Source organism: Heptranchias perlo, chromosome 23 (assembly GCF_035084215.1).
Source record: "Heptranchias perlo isolate sHepPer1 chromosome 23, sHepPer1.hap1, whole genome shotgun sequence".
NCBI lineage: Eukaryota > Metazoa > Chordata > Chondrichthyes > Hexanchiformes > Hexanchidae > Heptranchias > Heptranchias perlo.
In genome coordinates this window covers 42,969,290-42,990,199 of record NC_090347.1, presented here as the reverse complement: position 1 = coordinate 42,990,199, position 20,910 = coordinate 42,969,290, and the positions used below count along the sequence as shown (strand labels likewise).

General features: G+C 50.2%; 2 protein-coding genes across 2 annotated transcripts in view; both read left to right on the top strand.

Moving 5' to 3' along the window:
- The first annotated feature begins 796 nt into the window (after nt 1–796).
- Nucleotides 797–15,510, top strand: slc25a19 (solute carrier family 25 member 19). The gene is made up of 6 exons (XM_068004384.1): nt 797–977; nt 6,415–6,570; nt 7,330–7,500; nt 8,840–9,023; nt 11,806–11,936; nt 13,073–15,510. The coding sequence occupies exons 1-6, from the start codon at nt 840–842 to the stop codon at nt 13,307–13,309; spliced, it is 1,017 nt and encodes a 338-aa protein (XP_067860485.1). The 5' UTR covers nt 797–839; the 3' UTR covers nt 13,310–15,510.
- A 4,686-nt stretch (nt 15,511–20,196) lies between these two features.
- Nucleotides 20,197–20,910, top strand: part of mif4gdb (MIF4G domain containing b) — a 47,767-nt gene continuing 47,053 nt past the window's right edge. The window contains exon 1 of the mRNA XM_068004532.1: nt 20,197–20,307. The gene's annotated coding sequence lies outside the window, so the exon portion shown is untranslated. The remainder of the gene's footprint in view (nt 20,308–20,910) is intronic.

Genomic DNA, 20,910 nt, shown 5'->3' with positions numbered 1-20,910 from the left:
GCCCCTTCCTGATCTCAGACTACGCATGCGCAGATGTCTGAAATGCACCCTGGGACTTGTAGTGCCCCCAGCGGCGGAAAGCACGTGTGAGGAACAGTCTGACCGGGGGGACACTGCCGCCAACTGGGGCAAAATAACAAGAACTCAGCACACTTTGCCAATGACAGTTGCTATTTCTAAGTTTATAAATTTATATCGCATTAATACTCTACCTATATCGTATCTAATAGTCTGCCCAATGATATAAAATTATCTCTCTCCTCTTTCTTCCACCCCCCCCCCCGATCTTGGGTGTTGGAAAAGTCCGGTCCGCGCTCGCATTGGTTGCGTTTCCGACGTGTCCCGCCCCTGTCAGATTTTGATTGGACATATGTTTGGGGGCCTGGCACGATTGTGGCTCCTGACTGGCTGAAGGTGCTGTCAATCATACTGCGGCGAAACGATAATTGGTCGGTTCAGATGTCAATCAGGGCGGTGCCGTTTCCGGTGGCGGGGTTTGTCCTTGAGGTGTTTCTCCCATAGGAGCAGCGGCGGAGTGAGCGGGGGCCGGAGGGCGGAGTGAGCGGGGGCCGGAGGGCGGAGTGAGCGGGGGCCGGAGGGCGGAGGGGGCGGGGAGCGGGGGCCGGAGGGAGCGGAGGGCGGGGGCCGGAGTGAGCGGGGGCCGGAGGGCGGAGTGAGCGGGGGCCGGAGGGCGGAGTGAGCGGGGACGGAGGGCGGAGTGAGCGGGGGCCGGAGGGCGGAGTGAGCGGGGGCCGGAGGGCGGAGTGAGCGGGGGCCGGAGGGTGGAGGGAGTGGAGGGCGGAGTGAGCGGGGGCCGGAGGGCGGAGGGAGCGGGCAGTATGGTCGGGTATGACCCGCGGGCCAGTGAAGCCGGTCACAGCATAACACCGACCGAGATAGCGGTGGCCGGCTCAGTGTCGGGGCTCCTGACCCGGGTTATCATCAACCCGCTGGATGTCATCAAAATCCGATTCCAGGTAAAGAGGGAGCGGGCAGCGGGTTAATACCGGGTAACTATACCGGGCAGTGGGTAAATAACCAGTAATACCGGGTAACTATACCGGGCAGAGGGTAAATAACCAGTAATACCGGGTAACTATACCGGGCAGAGGGTAAATAACCAGTAATACCGGGTAACTATACCGGGCAGAGGGTAAATACCCGGTAATACCGGGTAACTATACCGGGCAGAGGGTAAATAACCAGTAATACCGGGTAACTATACCAGACAGAGGGTAAATAACCAGTAATACCGGGTAACTATACCGGGCAGAGGGTAAATACCCGGTAATACCGGGTAACTATACCGGGCAGAGGGTAAATAACCAGTAATACCGGGTAACTATACCGGACAGAGGGTAAATACCCGGTAATACCGGGTAACTATACCGGGCAGAGGGTAAATACCCAATAATACTGGGCAACTATACCGGGCAGAGGGTAAATACTCAATAATACCGGGTAACTATACCGGACAGAGGGTAAATACCCGGTAATACTGGGTAACTATACCGGACAGATGGTAAATACCCGGTAATACAGGGTAACTATACCGGGCGGAGGGTAAACAACCTGTAATACCGGGTAAATATATCGGGCAGAGGGTAAATACTCGGTAATACCGGGTAACTATATCAGGCAGAGGGTAAATACTTGGTAATACCGGGTAACTATACCGGGCAGAGGGTTAATACTCGGTAATACAGGGTAACTATACTAGACAGAGGGTAAATACCCAGTACTATCGGGTAACTATACCGGACAGAGGGTAAATACCCGGTAATACCGGGTAACTATACCGGACAGAGGGTAAATACCCAGTAATACTGGGTAACTATACCAGGCAGAGGGTAAATACCCAGTAATACCGGGTAACTATACCGGGCAGAGGGTAAATACCTAATAATACCGGGTATATATACCGGACAGCGGGTAAATACCCAGTAATACTGGCTAACTATACCGGGCAGAGGGTAAATACTCAATAATACCGGGTAACTATACCGGACAGAGGGTAAATACCCGGTAATACCGGGTAACTATACCAGACAGAGGGTAAATACCCGGTAATACAGGGTAACTATACCGGGCGGAGGGTAAACACCTTGTAATACCGGGTAAATATATCGGGCAGAGGGTAAATACTCGGTAATACCGGGTAACTATATCAGGCAGAGGTAAATACTTGGTAATACCGGGTAACTATACCGGGCAGAGGGTAAATACTCGGTAATACATGGTAACTATACTAGACAGAGGGTAAATACCCAGTACTATTGGGTAACTATACCGGACAGAGGGTAAATACCCGGTAGTACCGGGTAACTATACCGGACAGAGGGTAAATACCCAGTAATACTGGGTAACTATACCGGGCAGAGGGTAAATGCACAGTAATACCGGGTAACTATACAGGGCAGAGGGTAAATACCCAGTAATACCGGGTAACTATACCGGGCAGAGGGTAAATACCTAATAATACCGGGTATATATACCGGACAGCGGGTAAATACCCAGTAATACTGGGTAACTATACCGGGCAGGGGGTAAATACTCAATAATACCGGGTAACTATACCGGACAGAGGGTAAATACCCGGTAATACCAGGTAACTATACCGGACAGCGGGTAAATACCCAGTAATACTGGGTAACTATACCGGGCAGAGGGTAAATACTCAATAATACCGGGTAACTATACCGGACAGAGGGTAAATACCCGGTAATACCAGGTAACTATACCGGACAGAGGGTAAATACCCGGTAATACAGGGTAACTATACCGGGCGGAGGGTAAACACCCTGTAATACCGGGTAAATATATCGGGCAGAGGGTAAATACTCGGTAATACCGGGTAACTATATCAGGCAGAGGGTAAATACTTGGTAATACCGGGTAACTATACCGGGCAGAGGGTAAATACTCGGTAATACAGGGTAACTATACTAGACAGAGGGTAAATACCCAGTACTATCGGGTAACTATACCGGACAGAGGGTAAATACCCGGTAATACCGGGTAACTATACCGGACAGAGGGTAAATACCCAGTAATACTGGGTAACTATACCAGGCAGAGGGTAAATGCACAGTAATACCGGGTAACTATACAGGGCAGAGGGTAAATACCCAGTAATACCGGGTAACTATACCGGGCAGAGGGTAAATACCTAATAATACCGGGTATATATACAGGACAGCACGTACATACCCAGTAATACCGGGTAACTATACCGGCACGACGTAAATACCCAGTAATACCGGGTACCTATACCGGGCAGAGGGTAAATACCCAGTAATACCGGGTAACTATACCGGGCAGAGGGTAAATACCCAGTAATACCGGGTACCTATACCGGGCAGAGGGTAAATACCCAGTAATACCGGGTACCTATACTGGGCAGAGGGTAAATACCCAGTAATAGCGGGTACGTATACCGGGCAGAGGGTTAATACCGGGTACCTATATCGGGCAGAGGGTAAATACCCAGTAATACCAGGTACCTATACCGGGCAGAGGGTAAATACCCAGTAATAGCGGGTACCTATACCGGGCAGAGGGTAAATACCCAGTAATAGCGGGTACCTATACCGGGCAGAGGGTTAATACCGGGTACCTATATCGGGCAGAGGGTAAATACCCAGTAATACCGGGCGGGTACCTATACCGGGCAGAGGGTAAATAACCAGTAATACCGGGTAACTATACCAGGCAGAGGGTAAATAACCAGTAATACCGGGTAACTATACCAGACAGCGGGTAAATACCTAGTAATGCCGGGTAACTATACAAGGCAGCGGGTAAATACCCAGTAATACCGGGTGACTGCACATGGCAGCCCGGGTAAATACCCAGTAATACCGGGTAACTGCACAAGGCAACCCAGGTAAATACCCAGTAATACCAGGTAACTACACAGGACAGCGGGTAAATAACCAGTTATACCGGGCAGCGGGAAAATACCTAGTAATACCGGGTAACTACCCAGTAATACTGGCTAACTACACAGGGTGGCGGCTAAATACCCAGTAATACAGGGTAACTATACAGGGCAGCTGAGTAAAAACCAAGTAATACCGGGTAACTGTACCATGCAGTGGGTAAATACCCAGTAATACCGGGTAAATATACCGGGCAGCCCAGGTAAATACCCAGTAATACAGGGTAGCCCGGGTAAAAACCAAGTAATACCGGGTAACTACACAGGACAGCGGGTAAATACCCAGTAATACTGGGTAACTATACTGGGCAGAGGGTAAATACCCAGTAATACCGGGTAAATATACAGGGCAGTGGGTAAATACCCAGTAATACCAGGTAAATATACAGGGCAGTGGGTAAATACCCAGTAATACCGGGTAACTGCACACGATGGCGGATAAATACCCAGTAATACCGGGTAAATACACCGGGTGGTGGGTAATTACCCAGTAATACCGGGTAACTATACAGGGTGGTGGGTAAATACTCAGTAATACCAGGTAACTATACAGGGCGGTGGGTAAATACTCAGTAATACCAGGTAACTATACAGGGTGGTGGGTGAATACTCAGTAATACTGGGTAACTATATAGGACAGCGGGTAAATACCCAGTGATACCAGGTAACTATACAGGGCAGCAGGTAAATACTGAGTAATAGTGGGTAGCTATACAGGGCAGTGGACAAATACCGGGTAACTATACGGTGCGGCTGGTAAATACCCGGTAATACCGGGTAACTATATCGGGCAGCGGGTAAATGCTCAGCACTGTTGGGTAACTATACAGGAAGACAGGTAAGTACAGAGAAGCGGGTAAATATCTGTCAACACTGGGTAACTTCAGGGAAACGGGTAAATACCCAGCAAGCTGTGTGAATGTACTAAACGTTACTGAGTAAATATATACAAAAAAAATACCTGATGTGATGGGTATATGTAGCCAACACTCCCAGGTAAATATAAATATGCCCCAAGTAAATGTACACATACAGCTGAGAAAGCATGCACACAAAATGAATAAATAAATACCAACATGGTTGGGTATATGCTGGGCAAATGTGTAAATACCCACTGTTCATTATATGGACTAAACAATGCTAATGTTTATATACATAAATGGTGTAAATAGAGATGCAAAATGGTAAATACCCAGCGTAACGGATATATAGACACACACCCAATAATACTGGCACATGTAAGGAGACACACAAAACACCCAATACAGTGTGTCTGTAATACTCAACATTGGGCAAATATGTCCACAAAACCAGGCAGGTAACTAATTCACTGGACAAATATAAGTACAGAACCACCTGTGCACAGGTGTCATACAGGACGACAACAACTTGCATTTATATAGCGCCTTTAACGTAAAACGTCCCAAGGTGCTTCACAGGAGCGATTTGTCAAACAGAATTTGACACCGAGCACATAAGGAGAGATTAGGACAGGTGACAGTGGTAGGTTTTAAGAAGAGTCTTAAAGAAGGTGTATAGATACTGATTATGGCCGTCTGATTCTGGTTATGTATATATTTACCCTATGTAGGTATACAGTCTATCATAAACATCTGCACTAGGTATATATACACACACCCCTTATCAGACTACACCAGGTACACACACACATACCCCATGTATCAGATATATGAACCCACACACATCATATATAGGATACCTGCACCGTTTATATATAAACACCCTGTGTCGGACTCCCACACCAGGTACATGTACACACCCTGTATCAGATACGTACACTGGGGATACGTACACTGGGTACACGTACAGATGCCTACATTGAGTATACATATACGTACCCACGGACGCACATGCCTATATAAGACCTGCACATTGAGAGTATGCACACGTCCTATATCAGACACATGCACACACGCCCCGTATCTGATACCTGCACCAGATACATACTCTCACCTTGTATCAGACACTCGCACTGACTATATGCACACACCCTGTACAGACACCCACACAGAGTACATATGGACATGCATCATTCACTATAGTGAGGATGTACGAGACTGGAGAGAGTGTGAAAGAGAAAGGATGTGAAAGATAGAACTTGTATATGAGACAGAGAGTGACAAGAGGATGCCTGAGATACTGGGAATAGTGTATGTCAGAGTTGGGGGCATGATGTGTGTTTGGCCCCAAAGCAGTGTGGGCTGATTCGTGGGTCAGGTAGAGTTTAGCCTGGGCCAATTTTGATTAATTTTTTTCATGGAAATGAGTTTGATGTTTTCGGTACAGAGGCTGAGCCTGTAGTGGATCGCAGGGACGTAACCTGCTCCTGAGTTTGATGGAGATTTGGAAAGTGGCCTGAAACAGATCCTTGTCTCCCCCCCCAACCCCTGCGTTGAGTAACCGCTAATTCCAGGGCTGTTCTCATGGCCACTGCTCTCGTTTTGCTTTCTCAGCTTCAGATTGAGAGCTTGTCGCTGAGGGAGCCAACAGCCAAATATCACAGCATTCTGCAGGCAACGAAGACGATTTTCAGAGAGGAAGGCCTTCGGGCATTCTGGAAGGGCCACGTCCCAGCCCAGCTACTGTCCATCTCTTACGGAGCTGTTCAGGTGCGATGCAAGTTTTCATCTCTCTCCCATTATAAGAGCTTTTTAACACATGGCAAAGTATCGCTTCGCTTACTTTAATTTATGGCTTATCTGTGTGTGAATTTTTGTGCTTGCTGAGCTGAGGGATGAGAGTGCTGGTGAATGGAATGGGGTTACGCAGTGTAGAGGCCGGGACTAATACTCCAAAAAACATTTGTTCAAATCCCACCGTGGCTGTTTGAGAATTTGATCGATTTTTAAATTCCATAAATGTTCTATTTGTTATACTTTACTGGAAAACTCTCCAGTTTGACTGTGGGTAGCACTCTCACCTCTGAGTCAGGGGGTCACGGGTTTCAAGTCCCACATCAGACCCTGAACATAGTCTCCAAGCTGACACTTTGTGCTGGGAGTGCCGATGTTTTCGGATGAAACGTTAAACTGAGCTCGCTGTCTGCTCTCTCAGGTGAATGTAAAAGATCCGACGGCAGGAGAGTTCTCCTCAGTGACCCGGCCAACATTTATCCCTCAACCAACATCACTAAAACAGATCATCTGGTCATTATCACATTGCTGTTTGTGGGATCTTGCTGTGCGCAAACTGGCTGCTGCGTTTCCTACATTACAACAGTGACCACACTTCAAAAAGTATTTCATTGGCTGTGGAGCGCGTTGGGGTGTCCTGAGGTCATCAAAGGCACGATATAAATGCAAGTCTTTCTTTCCGTTTGTTTATCTTTTTGTTGCAAGGTGGCTCATTTACTGTTCTTCCTCTTCCAGTTTGAGAGTTTTGAGTTTCTAACGAAGTTTGTCCACAATGCCATGCTGTACGACTCGAGGAATCCCACCATGCACTTTGTGTGTGGGGGCCTGGCCGCGTGCATGGCCACGGTTACCGTACAGCCGCTCGATACGCTCCGCACCCGATTCGTGGCACAGGGAGAGCCCAAGGTGAGGAAGTGGTGTCTGAGGAGGGGGGCTGCCGATATCGGGGGTTACAATGGTAAACTGGTGTGAAAAAGACGCAGCAACGCAGCCCTTTAGGGGAGTGCCGAACGAGGGTAGGCAGAATGCTGCTACTCGCCGACATATCTGACGAAGGAGATAATCTCCGAAAGCTTGTGATTTTAAAATAAATTTGTTGGACTATAACCTGGTGTTGTAAGATTCCTTACATTCGCCGACATCTAGGCAGCTGCTCCCCTGGTGGTCTGCGGCCGCTACTGTAAGCTTCAGCATCTTTGGGCTGAGTAAGAGAAAGTCGGCCTCTGTTCTGGTCACTATCCCTCGTGTGGAAATTGTGCATGTTGGATGGGGACGTCATTGGAATCTGGGTGCGAAGCCCCCCTCGGTCAAAGGCCCTGTCATCACTTAACATGAAGAATGGCCGCTTGGGCGAGGTAGTGGAGGGAGGCAGGCATCTGCGGAACGGAACGCTAGCAAGAGTCGGGAGAGGGTGGTGGGGGGGGGCGTTGAAGGATTGGTCTCTAAATGTGTACACCCTACTAATGTTAAAGGGCGTAGTTCACACACTTTGTTTCTGGGATATTGATCGTTGGAGCCTTGTTTTGGACTCGGGCTAAGAATTTGAGATCAGAGTGGTGACAGATGAGGAAGGCCGTTCTTAGTCCATCTGTTCAGACCCAGTCTTTGAACTGGCGAAGAGAGAGTCGGCCAGTGTCCCTGCTCCTGATCACCCTCCAGCGACCCCTGCTTTCACCTCTACTGCTGTACCAGGAGTTTGATTATCCATGTATTGATCCCTCTCTGTGTGAAGAAGAACTTCCTGATATCAGTCCTATATTCACCTTTAACCTGTGTCGCCTTGTCCATTGTTTGGAATTTAGTTTGATGTAATTATCTGGGTTTACGTTTTCTATCCTGTCGACTACCCTAGGTTCCTCTATAATATCACCGCTCAGATCAAGGCTCAAAAAGCCCAAGTTTCTCCAGCCTCCCTCTTCCCTAACAGCGCCTCCTGCTCAGGTCTGTGGAAGTGTCCGGGGGCTGGTCTGTCTCTCTTGATGAAGGAGTGGTAACACAGAGAGAGCCAGCCTGGGTTCCTGCTCCTGATCACGATCCAATGACACTCCCCACCCCCCACTGTTGAATGTGTGGGCGAAGAAAAAATTGGGCTTAAGCGAAGCCCCCCGTGGTAGAGAAGCCTCCCGACACTTGATGTCTAGGCTCGCACATGATGAATGGCTGTAGAGATGGAGAAGCTTTTTCCTGCAGTTAAAATAGTGTGCGCGCTGCTTTAGAGCATCGATCGTCTCCTCTTGTGTTGCAGGTTTACAGGAATCTCTGGCACGCAGTGGTCTCCATGTACAGAAAGGAAGGACCCCATGCCTTCTATCGGGGCCTCACTCCCACTATCATAGCCGTCTTCCCCTACGCCGGGTTCCAGTTTGCCTTTTACAACATCTTTCACCGTGTCTCCGAATGGTTTGTGTCACCGGGAAGCACCAGGACGGGTGAGTGAAGTTTGGTGAGGGAAGGGAGGGTATCGCGAGAAGTGTGCCTCTGTGGAGGGGGGGGTGTGGTGGCCTGGAGGCGAGGCACTGGGCTTGGGTAGTCCTCCACGATGAGAGAAGGAGCAGGCGAAGAGAAGCCACAATCAGCTCCTGCCGGGGGTGAACAACAGACTTTCCACTGCTGCATTGGGGGAGGTCACTGCCCCCTCCCTCTCGCTGGTTGACACCACGGGATGAGCAGGAGGCAGTCCTGCTTTCTCTGTTACTGGAGCCTGTGTTGTCCTAGTTCTGACCGAGCAGCTGTGCCCCCACCCCCCACTTACAGTTCTGTCTGTTCCCCCCCACCCACCAAAAGCATCAGGTCGTCATCACCATCTCAACGACCCCACCCTGAACCCAGCTGTCTTCTCCAAGCACCACCCCATCTCTAACCTCCAGTTCCTCTCTGAGGGCCTTGAACACATTGTTGCTACACAGCTGTGTGTTGGCCTCTCCCATAATTCCTAGTTTGAATCCCATAATTCCCTGCTCGATCCCATAGTTCCTTGTTTGAATCCCTTCGATCGGGTTTCCTTCCCGCCTGTAGCACAGAGATTGCCCTGGGCACAGTCACAGGCACCCTTTGGCTATTCAACCCAGCCGTGCTATCACTTCTGGTCCTCGATCTCTCGGCTGGGTATGATATGGTCTTACACTCCATCCTATACTGTCTCTCCCTCTCAGTCCATGTTGGGGTACAGCGCCCGCTTCCAGTCCATCCAGAATCTCTGCTGCAATGGCTTCTCCCCCTCGCCCCGTCTGGTCAGCTTTGGAATTCCCCAGGATTCCATCCTCTGTCCCCCTCCTGCCCCTCGGCAACATTAGCCATAAGCTTCAGGGTCAGCGTCCATAAGTATACTGACAACACCTGCCTCTATCCCTCTACCCATCACTCTACCCTCCCCTCCCCTCCGCTGCCCTCCCCTCCCCTCCCCTCTGCCACCCTATCCCCACCGCCCCCAACGTCCCACCCTATCCCCACCGCCCCACCCTATCCCCACCGCCCCACCCTATCCCCACCGCCCCACCCTATCCCCACCGCCCCACCCTATCCCCAACGTCCCACCCTATCCCCAACGTCCCACCCTATCCCCAACGTCCCACCCTATCCCCAACGTCCCACCCTATCCCCAACGTCCCACCCTATCCCCAACGTCCCACCCTATCCCCAACGTCCCACCCTATCCCCAACGTCCCACCCTATCCCCACCGCCCCACCCTATCCCCACCGCCCCCTACGCCCCACCGCCCCCAACGTCCCACCCTATCCCCACCGCCCCCAACGTCCCACCCTATCCCCACCGCCCCCAACGTCCCACCCTATCCCCACCGCCCCCAACGTCCCACCCTATCCCCACCGCCCCCAACGTCCCACCCTATCCCCACCGCCCCCACCCTATCCCCACCGCCCCCACCCTATCCCCACCGCCCCCACTATGCTTGTCCGACATCAAGTCATGATTGAGCCAGAATTTTCTACAACTTGATATTTGCACTTTTGAAGCCACCCTGCTCGGCTCCCGCCAAACACTCCGTGTCCTTTGCTCGACCCACTCACCCTCCCCATCCGCTGGCTTGGCTTGGCTTGACCCAAGGATGGAGGTTAAAGATATTTTACAGTCAGTCAACGCTGAGACTGTTGTGTAAAGAACGTGCTGGTGGACCAAGTGTTGAAGCACACAGTGGCTGCTCTCCGAGAGACATTAATAACTGTTCCTGTCCCATTGTGGCTGATTGTCCCAAGATGGTACCTGCCCCCCCGGCACTTACCTCCTTTAGCGGTATTACCACCATCTACTGGCAGGAGGGGGGAATTGCTGCTGCTCCTCATACCAAAGTTTCACTTCAAGGTGAGTGGGCTATGTCGCTGGTTTTTGTATTTTCTCCATGCAGCAGTTCCTTTGTGTGTTAACTTATTAAAAACATTTAAAATCTTTTATTGTTTTATCTCCGGACCTCCTGACTGTGCCCCACAGTATAGCTAAGTTGCCTTTGGTAGTTGAGATTTTGATCCGGCCATGAGGCTGTCTCTTCCCCGATTTCCCTCCAGTGCCCCCGGTCAGAGGGCGCTCGGTATCTATGCGGCCGGACTGAGGGTGGGCGTTCTCCGTGTGAGGAATTACAGGAATGGACATTCGTCCCATCTCCTTACCGATCTTTACAGAGCATTATTTATGCTGCGTCTGTCAGTGAGTATTATTCCAGATGGAGGGCAGGGACTGTAAAAATAAAAGAAAGAACTTGCATTTATATAGCACCTTTCATGACCTCAGGACGTCCCAAAGCGATGAAGTACGTTTTGAAATGTAATCACTGTTGTAATGTAGGCAGCGAATTTGTGCACAGCAAGATCCCATAAACAGCAAAGTGATAAATGACCAGACCATCTGTTTTAGTGATGTTGGTTGAGGGATAAATATTGGCCAGAACACCAGGAAGAACTCCCCTGTTCTTCTTCGAATAGTGCCATGGGATCTTTAACGTCCACCTGAGAGGGCAGACGGGGCCTCGGTTTAATGTCTCATCTGAAAGACGGCACCTCTGACAGTGCAGTCCTCCCTCAGTACTGCACTGGAGTGTCAGCCCAGATTTTGTGCTCAAGCCTTGAGTGAGACTTGAACCCACAACCTTCTGACTCTGAGGCAAGACCGCTACCCACTGAGCCACAGCTGACATATTGTCTTTTTCTGTACTTTCAATGTGTTGTTCACCTACTTTAACTTGTTTGTCATTTTTTTGTCAGGTAATGTACAGAATCTGCTGTGTGGCAGCTGTGCAGGGGTCATCAGTAAAACACTAACATACCCCTTCGACCTCCTCAAGAAGAGACTGCAGGTGGGCGGCTTTGAGGAGGCACGGGCCGCCTTTGGAAAGGTGAGACCCGGGCGCCTCTGGTGCTTTGCCTCTGTTGTATGTGTGAAGGCCCCTCGAATGGAGCATCGAGTGTCGCTAGGGTCTGACAGGCTCGGGGTGCGGGAACTCCAGCTCTTCCCACCCTGGTCGCAGTGTGGGGGTGGGTGGGTGCTGGGGTCTGGGGCCTGGACGTCCTGCATGGTCTTGTAGCTTTCTGTTCAAAGAACGCAAACCTCTGTGTACAATGTAAGAGCCGCCAGCACACCAGTCAGGCACTGTTACAACCTGTCCCATCCCAGTGATCTCTGGCCCAGTAATCTGTGAGGACGTTACATGTCTCTACCATTTCTGCTCACCCCAGGCCCACGTTGAACTGTTAGGGGATTTCCATGCCACAATACAATTGTATTGTACTATATACAGCCTAAGGACCCTGATCAGGCAGTGCCCAGCTCCTGATCACGGTGTGGTGATCTCTGATCGGGCAGTGCCCAGCTCCTGATCACGGTGTGGTGATCTCTGATCGGGCAGTGCCCCGGCTCCTGATCACGGTGTGGTGATCCCTGATCGGGCAGTGCCCCGGCTCCTGATCACGGTGTGGTGATCTCTGATCGGGCAGTGCCCCGGCTCCTGATCACGGTGAGGTGATCTCTGATCGGGCAGTGCCCAGCTCCTGATCACGGTGAGGTGATCTCTGATCGGGCAGTGCCCAGCTCCTGATCACGGTGTGGTGATCCCTGATCGGGCAGTGCCCCGGCTCCTGATCGCGGTGTGGTGATCCCTGATCGGGCATTGCCCCGGGTCCTGATCACGGTGTGGTGATCCCTGATCGGGCAGTGCCCCGGGTCCTGATCACGGTGTGGTGATCTCTGCAGCTGTGTGGACGACAGGTGAGAGCAGGATCGGGCTTGCTGTCGATCTCTCCTGTCGTATTGTCTGCGGACACTGGCTGTCCTGATTCGCTCGTGAAGACAGGCAACAGGTGCCATCAGGCGATCAGCGTCCGTGGACCCCGACCCACCGGGGCGCGTGAGAGTGGGAGAAAACCGGAAAAAAGTACACATAGTTTGTAATTAATCTCCAGGGCCGAGCTAAGAGAAGCAGCAACCTTTAACCCCCCCCCCCCCTCCCATCCCACCCCGGTTATTGTGTTCCAGGTACAGACCTACAAAGGGTTCCTGGACTGTGTGATTCAAGTGGCTCAGGGCGAGGGGTTGAAAGGATTCTTCAAGGGCTTGTCGCCCAGCATGCTGAAAGCTGCCGTCTCCACAGGCTTCACCTTCTTCTGGTACGAACTGCTCTGCGATATCCTGGGCAACCTGAAACAGAGGAGGGGCTCGGGACTCCCGCAACATCCGAGTAACGATCTCAAACACAAGACCCCCTCGAAATGACATTTGACCGACTGCCTTTTCCTCACTAGCCCAAACTTGCCACTGATCTTGTGTGTGTGTGTGTGTGTTTGTGTACGCGATACGTTGGGAACGATCGTGTCCTGTTTGCGTCCCGCTCCACAGAGACACTCTGCACTGCTGCTCCTTTGGTGCGAGTGGAGCTGACTGAATGGCCTGCCTGACATTAGCTGTTTATAAAGTGTTTGCCTTGTGAGGATTCACGAACGGTCCACTGTCACTTTTAAATGGAGAGTCCTTGTTCTCCGATTTAACTCCTGGCCCCAGAGGCTATTTTAGTATTTATTTTTCGCACATATTTAGCAACCTGCTTGTCATTTTTTGTCTGATTTTTATGTAAAGATACTATATACGTAAACATTTATTGGGTGCTTGGGGATGTCACCCTGTCCCGGTTATCGATTACTGATCTCCAGTCAGTACTTGTTCAGTGTACAGCTCCTTTTACTCTGGGTCAGTATTCTAATTTATATGGTCCGTACTCCCCGACTGTGGTGTTTCCGTTTGAAGGGAAACTTCACCCAAAAGGTGAGCTGAATACTAGCTGGGAAGAGCTGGGGTTCTAGGGGAGGGGTGTGAGGGGTGGAGGACTTTAACTTATTGTACAGTTCAGACGTATATCCCACGTACTGTAGCGCAGGGGTGTTCAAACCACTACCTGTGGGTCCCAAGCCCTGGCATCTCTGTCCTCTTTACATTTATGTTTCTTATTGGCTGGTTTGTCCTGTTTGAATTTTACAGGCCTAAAGGTCTGGGAAAGGCTGTTCTCGGTGCTGTTGCCTCATTGGTGGATAATTCCTTATCATAGTATCGTAGTAGGTACAGCACAGGAGGAGGCCATTCAGCCCATCGTGCCCGTGCCGGCTCTTTGAAAGAGCTATCCAATTAGTCCCATTCCCCTTACTACAGAACAACGATCTGTTAGTATCAGCAGCTTGAGATATACAGAAGTAATTAGAACAGGGATTGAAACTTTATATGAGACTCACAGGGACAAAAGCTTGGCCACTCCTGATATATTGGACTCCAGTGGATGTACATTCACTCTATGGTACTGTCCTGGATTCAGTAAACACAGAGAGGGTGGGGACTGTAGTGTTTTGGCAGTGCTGACCAGCCACAGGTGAGGCTATGGTGACGCCGTTTTAGTCACATGCACTAATTTTAGTAGAAAATGCCTTACACACACTCTCATAGTACAGGTAAATGTACTTCACATAGGGATATTTACTGAACAAACATTCAGTGACCAAGGAATTAAAACACTAAACAATCACAAATACTCGAATTTGTTGGCATTTTTCATGTGAAGTGCAAATTGGGAGGGTGATGCCTCTGCTTTGCCAGGATGGGATGTTATATCCCTATATGCAGGTATAAAATGGTAATTGCCTCTTACTGATTTTACCTCCCATCCATCATTAACACCCTCCCCCCACATCCCCATCCCCATGGGAGCTGGTAGGAAATGGGCACCAGGGCACACTTTCCTTACCCAGAACCGAGGCCAATTTGAATATTATATTAAGAGGAATTGTTTCCGAGCCAGAGTGATTAGGAAAGGTTTGGAGACTGAAGAAGTTATCTGTGCGTCATTGCAGTGTCGTCGTACGATTTACACAGGAGCATGTTCCTTTTTAAATAAAAGGAATGGCCCAGCCCCCCTCCACTCCCTGCCCCTCTCCCTCCCCCTCCACCCCGTGCCCCTCCCCCCGATGACTCAGGCGGTAAACCGGCCATGTCGTGCGGCACAAGGTCCCAAGTTTGATTCCCAGTCAGTGCCGAACTAGTGAATCTCAGGTAACAGAGGCTGCAGTCGGCCTCGGTGGAGGGGGGTGGGAGCTGGGCCTATCCCTGCTGGGTGGTGTACGTTGGGCATAGACGGGACCAAGCTCGGCTGTGATGCTCTTCACGGACTAATAGCCTCCTGACACTTGCCGCCTAGACTTGCATATCAGTGATCACCCGGGTGAGGTATATGGGTGCCCACAACAGTCAGTGATTTCAGGGGACGGAAGGAGAAAAGTGACAAGAAGTTTGAGGTGAATGCACCTTGAATCCTCTCTATAGCTTTTATATGTGGTTATGGATCTAGGAGGATTGCCTTTGCTCTGAATATGGTTTATACCTCAAAATATTTATAGCACAATGTATTTTTAATATAAAGGAAAGTTTGAATTGTGTTTTATGTAGTCTTTTTTTAAAATCTCTTGCTTGAAGTTGACCGTCCCACATTGCTCTCTGATTTAGAAAGTACTTGAAATTTTACAGGTCTTACCACAACTACATCTTATGTAGGCAGCCATTTTGTGCACAGCAAGGTCCCACAAACAAAATAACTGACCAGTGAGTCTGTTATTGCTGATGTTGCTTGAGGGAGGAATGTTGGCCAGGACACCAGGGAGAACTCCCCTGCTCTTCAAACAGTGCCCTGGGGACCTTTAACGTTCATTTGAACCACCAGCACAGACAGACGGGGCCTCGGTTTAACGTCTCACCCAAAAGATAATACCTCTGACAATGCAGCACTCCCTCCGTACTGCACTGGGAGTGTCGGCCTAGACCGTGTGCTCAAGTGTCTGCAGTAGGGCTGGAACCCAGAAGGATTTTATCCACTCCCTCCCCTCCTCTCCTGGAGGCGCTGAGCCTTACTGGTTCACACCTCCGCAGGTTCCCCCCGCTATCTCACCCACACAGCACTCTTCATGAGCCTGGTCCATAAGCATTGGCTGGATGAAGGGCATCCCAGTTGTTTCGTACTGTTGGTGGAATGAGCTTGGAGCTGTCTCTGTGCCAGGAATTCAGGTTCTAAACTGAGAGTCTTAGTTTTACAGATTTTATTAGAGGAAATTGATACAGACATCATGGCTGAGGGGGACCTCACATTACAGTTGTCAAGCTTAAGGTGCTGTATGGCCAATCGTCCATCTCTCTCTTGCTTCCTCACAAAGTTCAGCTTATAGGCCATTACATCAGCTCCCTTCCGGGAGTCTTACTCCTGGTTTACATCAGGTATTATTAGCTCAACACACCCTGTCTCGAGGGATCTGAAGTTAAAAACCTCCACCGCACGGTCTCAGGACGTAGCATAAACTACCTTATTTGTTTACATGTACAGAAAAGGAACATTTAGTTGTCAACCAGGTAGATTTATCTATTAGCAGATGAGAACTAGCCAAGGTTATTTTATATGACGACAGTTACAGGCTTGCAGATTTGAGCAGATTTTGTTGGCATTCTCCAGATACTATCTGTTTCAGAACATTTCTGAAGAAACTGCTTTTTACCCACAAAATGGATTCTTTAATTCAAAATGGAGTCCGAATACAACTTCACCTATCTTCTCTAACACAAGTGCGTCACTGTCCTCGCCCGACTTCCATACATGTGCGTTTTCCAGCATAGGTTAGAATCATAGAATCGTTACAGCACAGAAGGAAGTCACTCAGCCCATCGAACCTGTGCCGGCTCTTTGTAAGAGCAATCCAGTTAGTCCCATTCCCCCGCTCTTTCCCCGTAGCCCTGCAAATTTTTTCCCTTCAAATATTTATCCGATTCCTTTTTGAAAGCCACGATTGAATCTGCTTCCACCACCCTTTCGGGCAGCACATTCCAGACCATAACTTGCTGCGTTAAATAGTTTTTCCTCATGACACCTTTGGTTCTTTTGTCAATCATAAATCTGTGTCCTCTGGTTCTTGACCCTTCTGCCAATGGGAACAGTTTCTCTTTATTTACTTTAACTAAACTTTTAATTTTGAACACTTCTATCAAATCTCCTCTTAACCTTCTCTGCTCTCAGGAGAACAACCCCAGCTTCTCCAGTCTATCCCTGTAACCCTGAAGTCCCTCATCCCTGGAACCATTCGAGTAAATCTTTTCTGCACCCTCTCTAAGGCCTTCACATCCTTCCTAAAGTGCGGTGCCCAGAATTAGACACAATACTCCAGTTGTGGCCAAACCAGTGTTTTATAAAGGTTCAACATAACTTCCTTGCTTTTGTACTCTGCCTCTATTTATAAAGCCCAGGATCCCTTCTCGAGGGCAATTAGGAATGGGCAATAAATGCCGGCCTCGCCAGTGACGCCCACATCCCATGAATGAATATTAAAAAAAAAATCCCATATGCTTTTTTGACCACTTTCTCAACCTGTCCTGCCACCTCAAAATTTGTGCATTTTTACCCCCAGATCTCTCTGTTACTGAACCCCCTTTAGGATTGTACCATTTAGTTTATTTTGCCTCTCCTCGTTCTTCCTGCCAAAATGTATCACTTCTCACTTCTCTGCATTAAATTTCATCTGCCACGTGTCCGCCCATTCCACCAGCCTGTCTATGTCCTCCTCACTGTTTACTATACTTCCAAGTTTTATGTCATTTGCAAATTTTGAAATTGTGCCCTGTACATCCCACTCTAAGTCATTAATGTATATCAAAAAAAGTAATGGTCCTAGTACCAGCCCCTGGGGAACACCACTTCCTTCAGTCCGAAAAACAACCGTTCACCACTGCTCTCTGTTTCCTGTCACTTAGCCAATTTTGTATCCATGCTGCCACTGCTCCTTTTATTCCATGAGCTTCAATTTTGCTGATAAGCCTATTATGTGGCACTTTATCAAACACCTTTTGAAAGTCCATAAACACAACATAGTGTATGGATACGGGTTACTGAATAGCAAAGAGCAATCTGGACTTATTTTGCCCTCTTTAATTCAGGGCACTGAGGCCAATTGTAGCATTTTAGCTGAGATCAGCTGGAGATGGAAGGGTTGCAGAGGAGATTTACTAGAATGGAACCAAGGATGCAGGACTTCAGTTACATGGAGAGACTGGAGAAGCTGGGGTTGTTCTCCTTAGAACAGAGAAGGTTGAGGGGAAATTTAATAGAGCTGTTCAAAATCATGAAGGGTTTTGATAGAGTAAATGAGGAGAAACTTTCCAGTGGCAGAAGGGTCAGTAAGCAGACGACAGAGGCGAGATGAGGAAACATTTTTTATGCAGCGAGTTGTTATGATCTGGAATGCGCTGCCTGAAAGGGCGGTGGAAGCAGATTCAATAATAACTTTCAAAAGGGAATTGGATAAATACTTGAAGGTGAAAAACTTGCAGGGCTATGGGGAAAGAGCAGGGGGATGGGACTAATCGGATAGCTCTTTCGAAGAGCCGGCAGAGGTATGATGGGCCAAATGGCCTCCTGTGCTGTATCATTCTATGATCTTATGATAGAGCTATTGCTGCCTCCAGGGCAATCAGAACCCCTTCTAAAAGTCAATTGTGATTAAGTTTATTGCGGCTAAATCTTGAAGGTACCAACATGGAGGAGTTACTGATTGCAGCAGTGTCAGGGGGGCTGAATTAACCTGGACTGACACTGTTTCTAGGGGATCAGATAGTACAATGTGGCCTTTCATCTCAGAGCACCAAATGGCCAACTTTTGGCACTTAATTGGCAACCTCTGGTGTGATAAATGGTGCTGAGGGTGGGATTAAAGCAGATTGTGGGGAAGAGTAGAGAGCTTTGGTCTCCATCTCATTTGTAATGTATGGACCTCCAGGTGCTGATGGGACACAAAATGGCTAAAATGGGGTAAGTGTGTCTTTGGTCCCATTGTGAATCTCAGTCACCTTAGAAGTGAGTCTTTGGCTTAGTGGTAGCATTCCTGGTGCCAGGTTCAAATCCCGCCCCTCACGGCCGAGGGGAGGGGAGGGCGGGGCCCCGCACGGCCCCGGCGAGGGGAGGGCGGGGCCCCGCACGGCCCCGGCGAGGGGAGGGCGGAGCCCCGCACGGCCCAGGGGAGGGCGGGGCCCCGCACGGCCCCGGCGAGGGGAGGGGAGGGCGGGGCCCCGCACGGCCCCGGCGAGGGGAGGGGAGGGCGGGGCCCCGCACGGCCCCGGCGAGGGGAGGGGAGGGCGGGGCCCCGCACGGCCCCGGCGAGGGGAGGGGAGGGCGGGGCCCCGCACGGCCCCGGCGAGGGGAGGGGAGGGCGGGGCCCCGCACGGCCCCGGCGAGGGGAGGGGAGGGCGGGGCCCCGCACGGCCCCGGCGAGGGGAGGGGAGGGCGGGGCCCCGCACGGCCCCGGCGGGGCCCCGCACGGCCCCGGCGAGGGGAGGACGGGGCCCCGCACGGCCCCGGCGAGGGGAGGGCGGGGCCCCGCACGGCCCCGGCGAGGGGAGGGCGGGGCCCCGCACGGCCCCGGCGAGGGCGGAGCTCCCACCTCACCGTACGGGTTGCGGGAGCCCATAAAACCGTTCAGCCGTATAGAACTAAACACCCTATCGGCCGGTATAAAGATGGTTACGGCCATGGAGGAATTGTTCACGTTACGGCCTGTCAGACTGTTAATCAGCCTGTGAATTCTTCCATTACTCAACTTTGCTGAGTGAAGATTTTTTAAGAGCAATTCCTGTGCTGGACGATCTGCCTAAAAGTGCCTCAGCTCAAGAACGTGGATCTCCTCCCTGACTCCGAGTCCCTCTTGTTCAAACCCCATCCCCCTCCCCCTTAAGCCCACCAGTGGTGGCTGTGCCTTTTACTGTCCGTAGTTAAACCCCTCCACTTTCCTCTCCTCCTCCTCCTCCTCCGAGACCCTCTAACCCCCCAAACAGTTTGACCAAGCTGTGGGTCGTCCCTCCTGATCTCTGCTTCTTTGGCTTGGTGCTGCTTTTCACCTCATGCCCGTGTGTAGCCCTTGGGAGGCCCTTCTATGCTACAGGCACTGTATAAATGAGAGTTGTACATCGCTGTAAACTTGCTGCAATCGGCAGTTTGGTGGGCGGGTTCTTGCCGACACAGGAAGCTTTATCAGGCCCTCGTGGTTACAGGCAGCTGCAGGAAACTTCACTTGGTGCCTCGTGTGTGGGCCAGAAGCATCTCTGGAGGATGTCGTCCGCTTGTAGATGGTCCTCCAGGAAGCCTCTTACTTTTGACTGAAATCTTATCGGCACTGAACCTTCCAGATGATGCACCAACTATAAAAAATGTTGTTTCCTCTGGTTAATGAGATGTCAACGGGAGGGCAAATATTTAAGATATTTAGGAATTAAAGGGAAAGTGAGGGGGAAGAAACAATACAGAGGGAGATTAGAACATGGGATTCTCTGCCACAAACTGTTGTCGAAACAAAGTCCTTTAATTCTTTTAACAGAGAGTTAATTGCTTGAGAAAAGACTTACGTTGAAAGATATGGGGGGGTGGGGAGAGCAGGATTAGACCAGGTTCGTGTGGAGGAAATCACCGGTACAGATTTGATGGACCGAATGGCCTGTTCCTGTGATGGAGCATTCAGATATCACCCTGGGCTCAGTGGGTAGCACTCTCACCTCTGAATCAGAAGGTTGTGGGTTCAAGTCCCACTCCAGAGACTTGAGCACAAAATCCAGACTGACAGTCCAGTGCAGTACTGAACAAATGCTGCACTGTCGGAGGTGCCATCTTTCGGATGAGACTTTAAACCGAGGCCCCGTCTGCCCTCTCAGGTGGATGTAAACGATCCTATGACACTTTCGAAGGGAGTGGGGGAGTTCTCCCCGCTGTCCTGGCCAAGATTTATCCCTCACCTAAAACAGATGATCTGGTCATTATC

What these genes read in the sequence shown, in the direction of transcription:
- slc25a19 (XM_068004384.1), top strand. Translation starts at nt 840, where the DNA reads ATGGTCGGGTATGACCCGCGGGCCAGTGAAGCCGGTCACAGCATAACA. An exon ending in TCTCTTACGGAGCTGTTCAG is followed by an intron (nt 6,571 to 7,329) that starts GTGCGATGCAAG and finishes TTCCTCTTCCAG; the next exon opens with TTTGAGAGTTTTGAGTTTCT. An exon ending in CACGGGCCGCCTTTGGAAAG is followed by an intron (nt 11,937 to 13,072) that starts GTGAGACCCGGG and finishes ATTGTGTTCCAG; the next exon opens with GTACAGACCTACAAAGGGTT.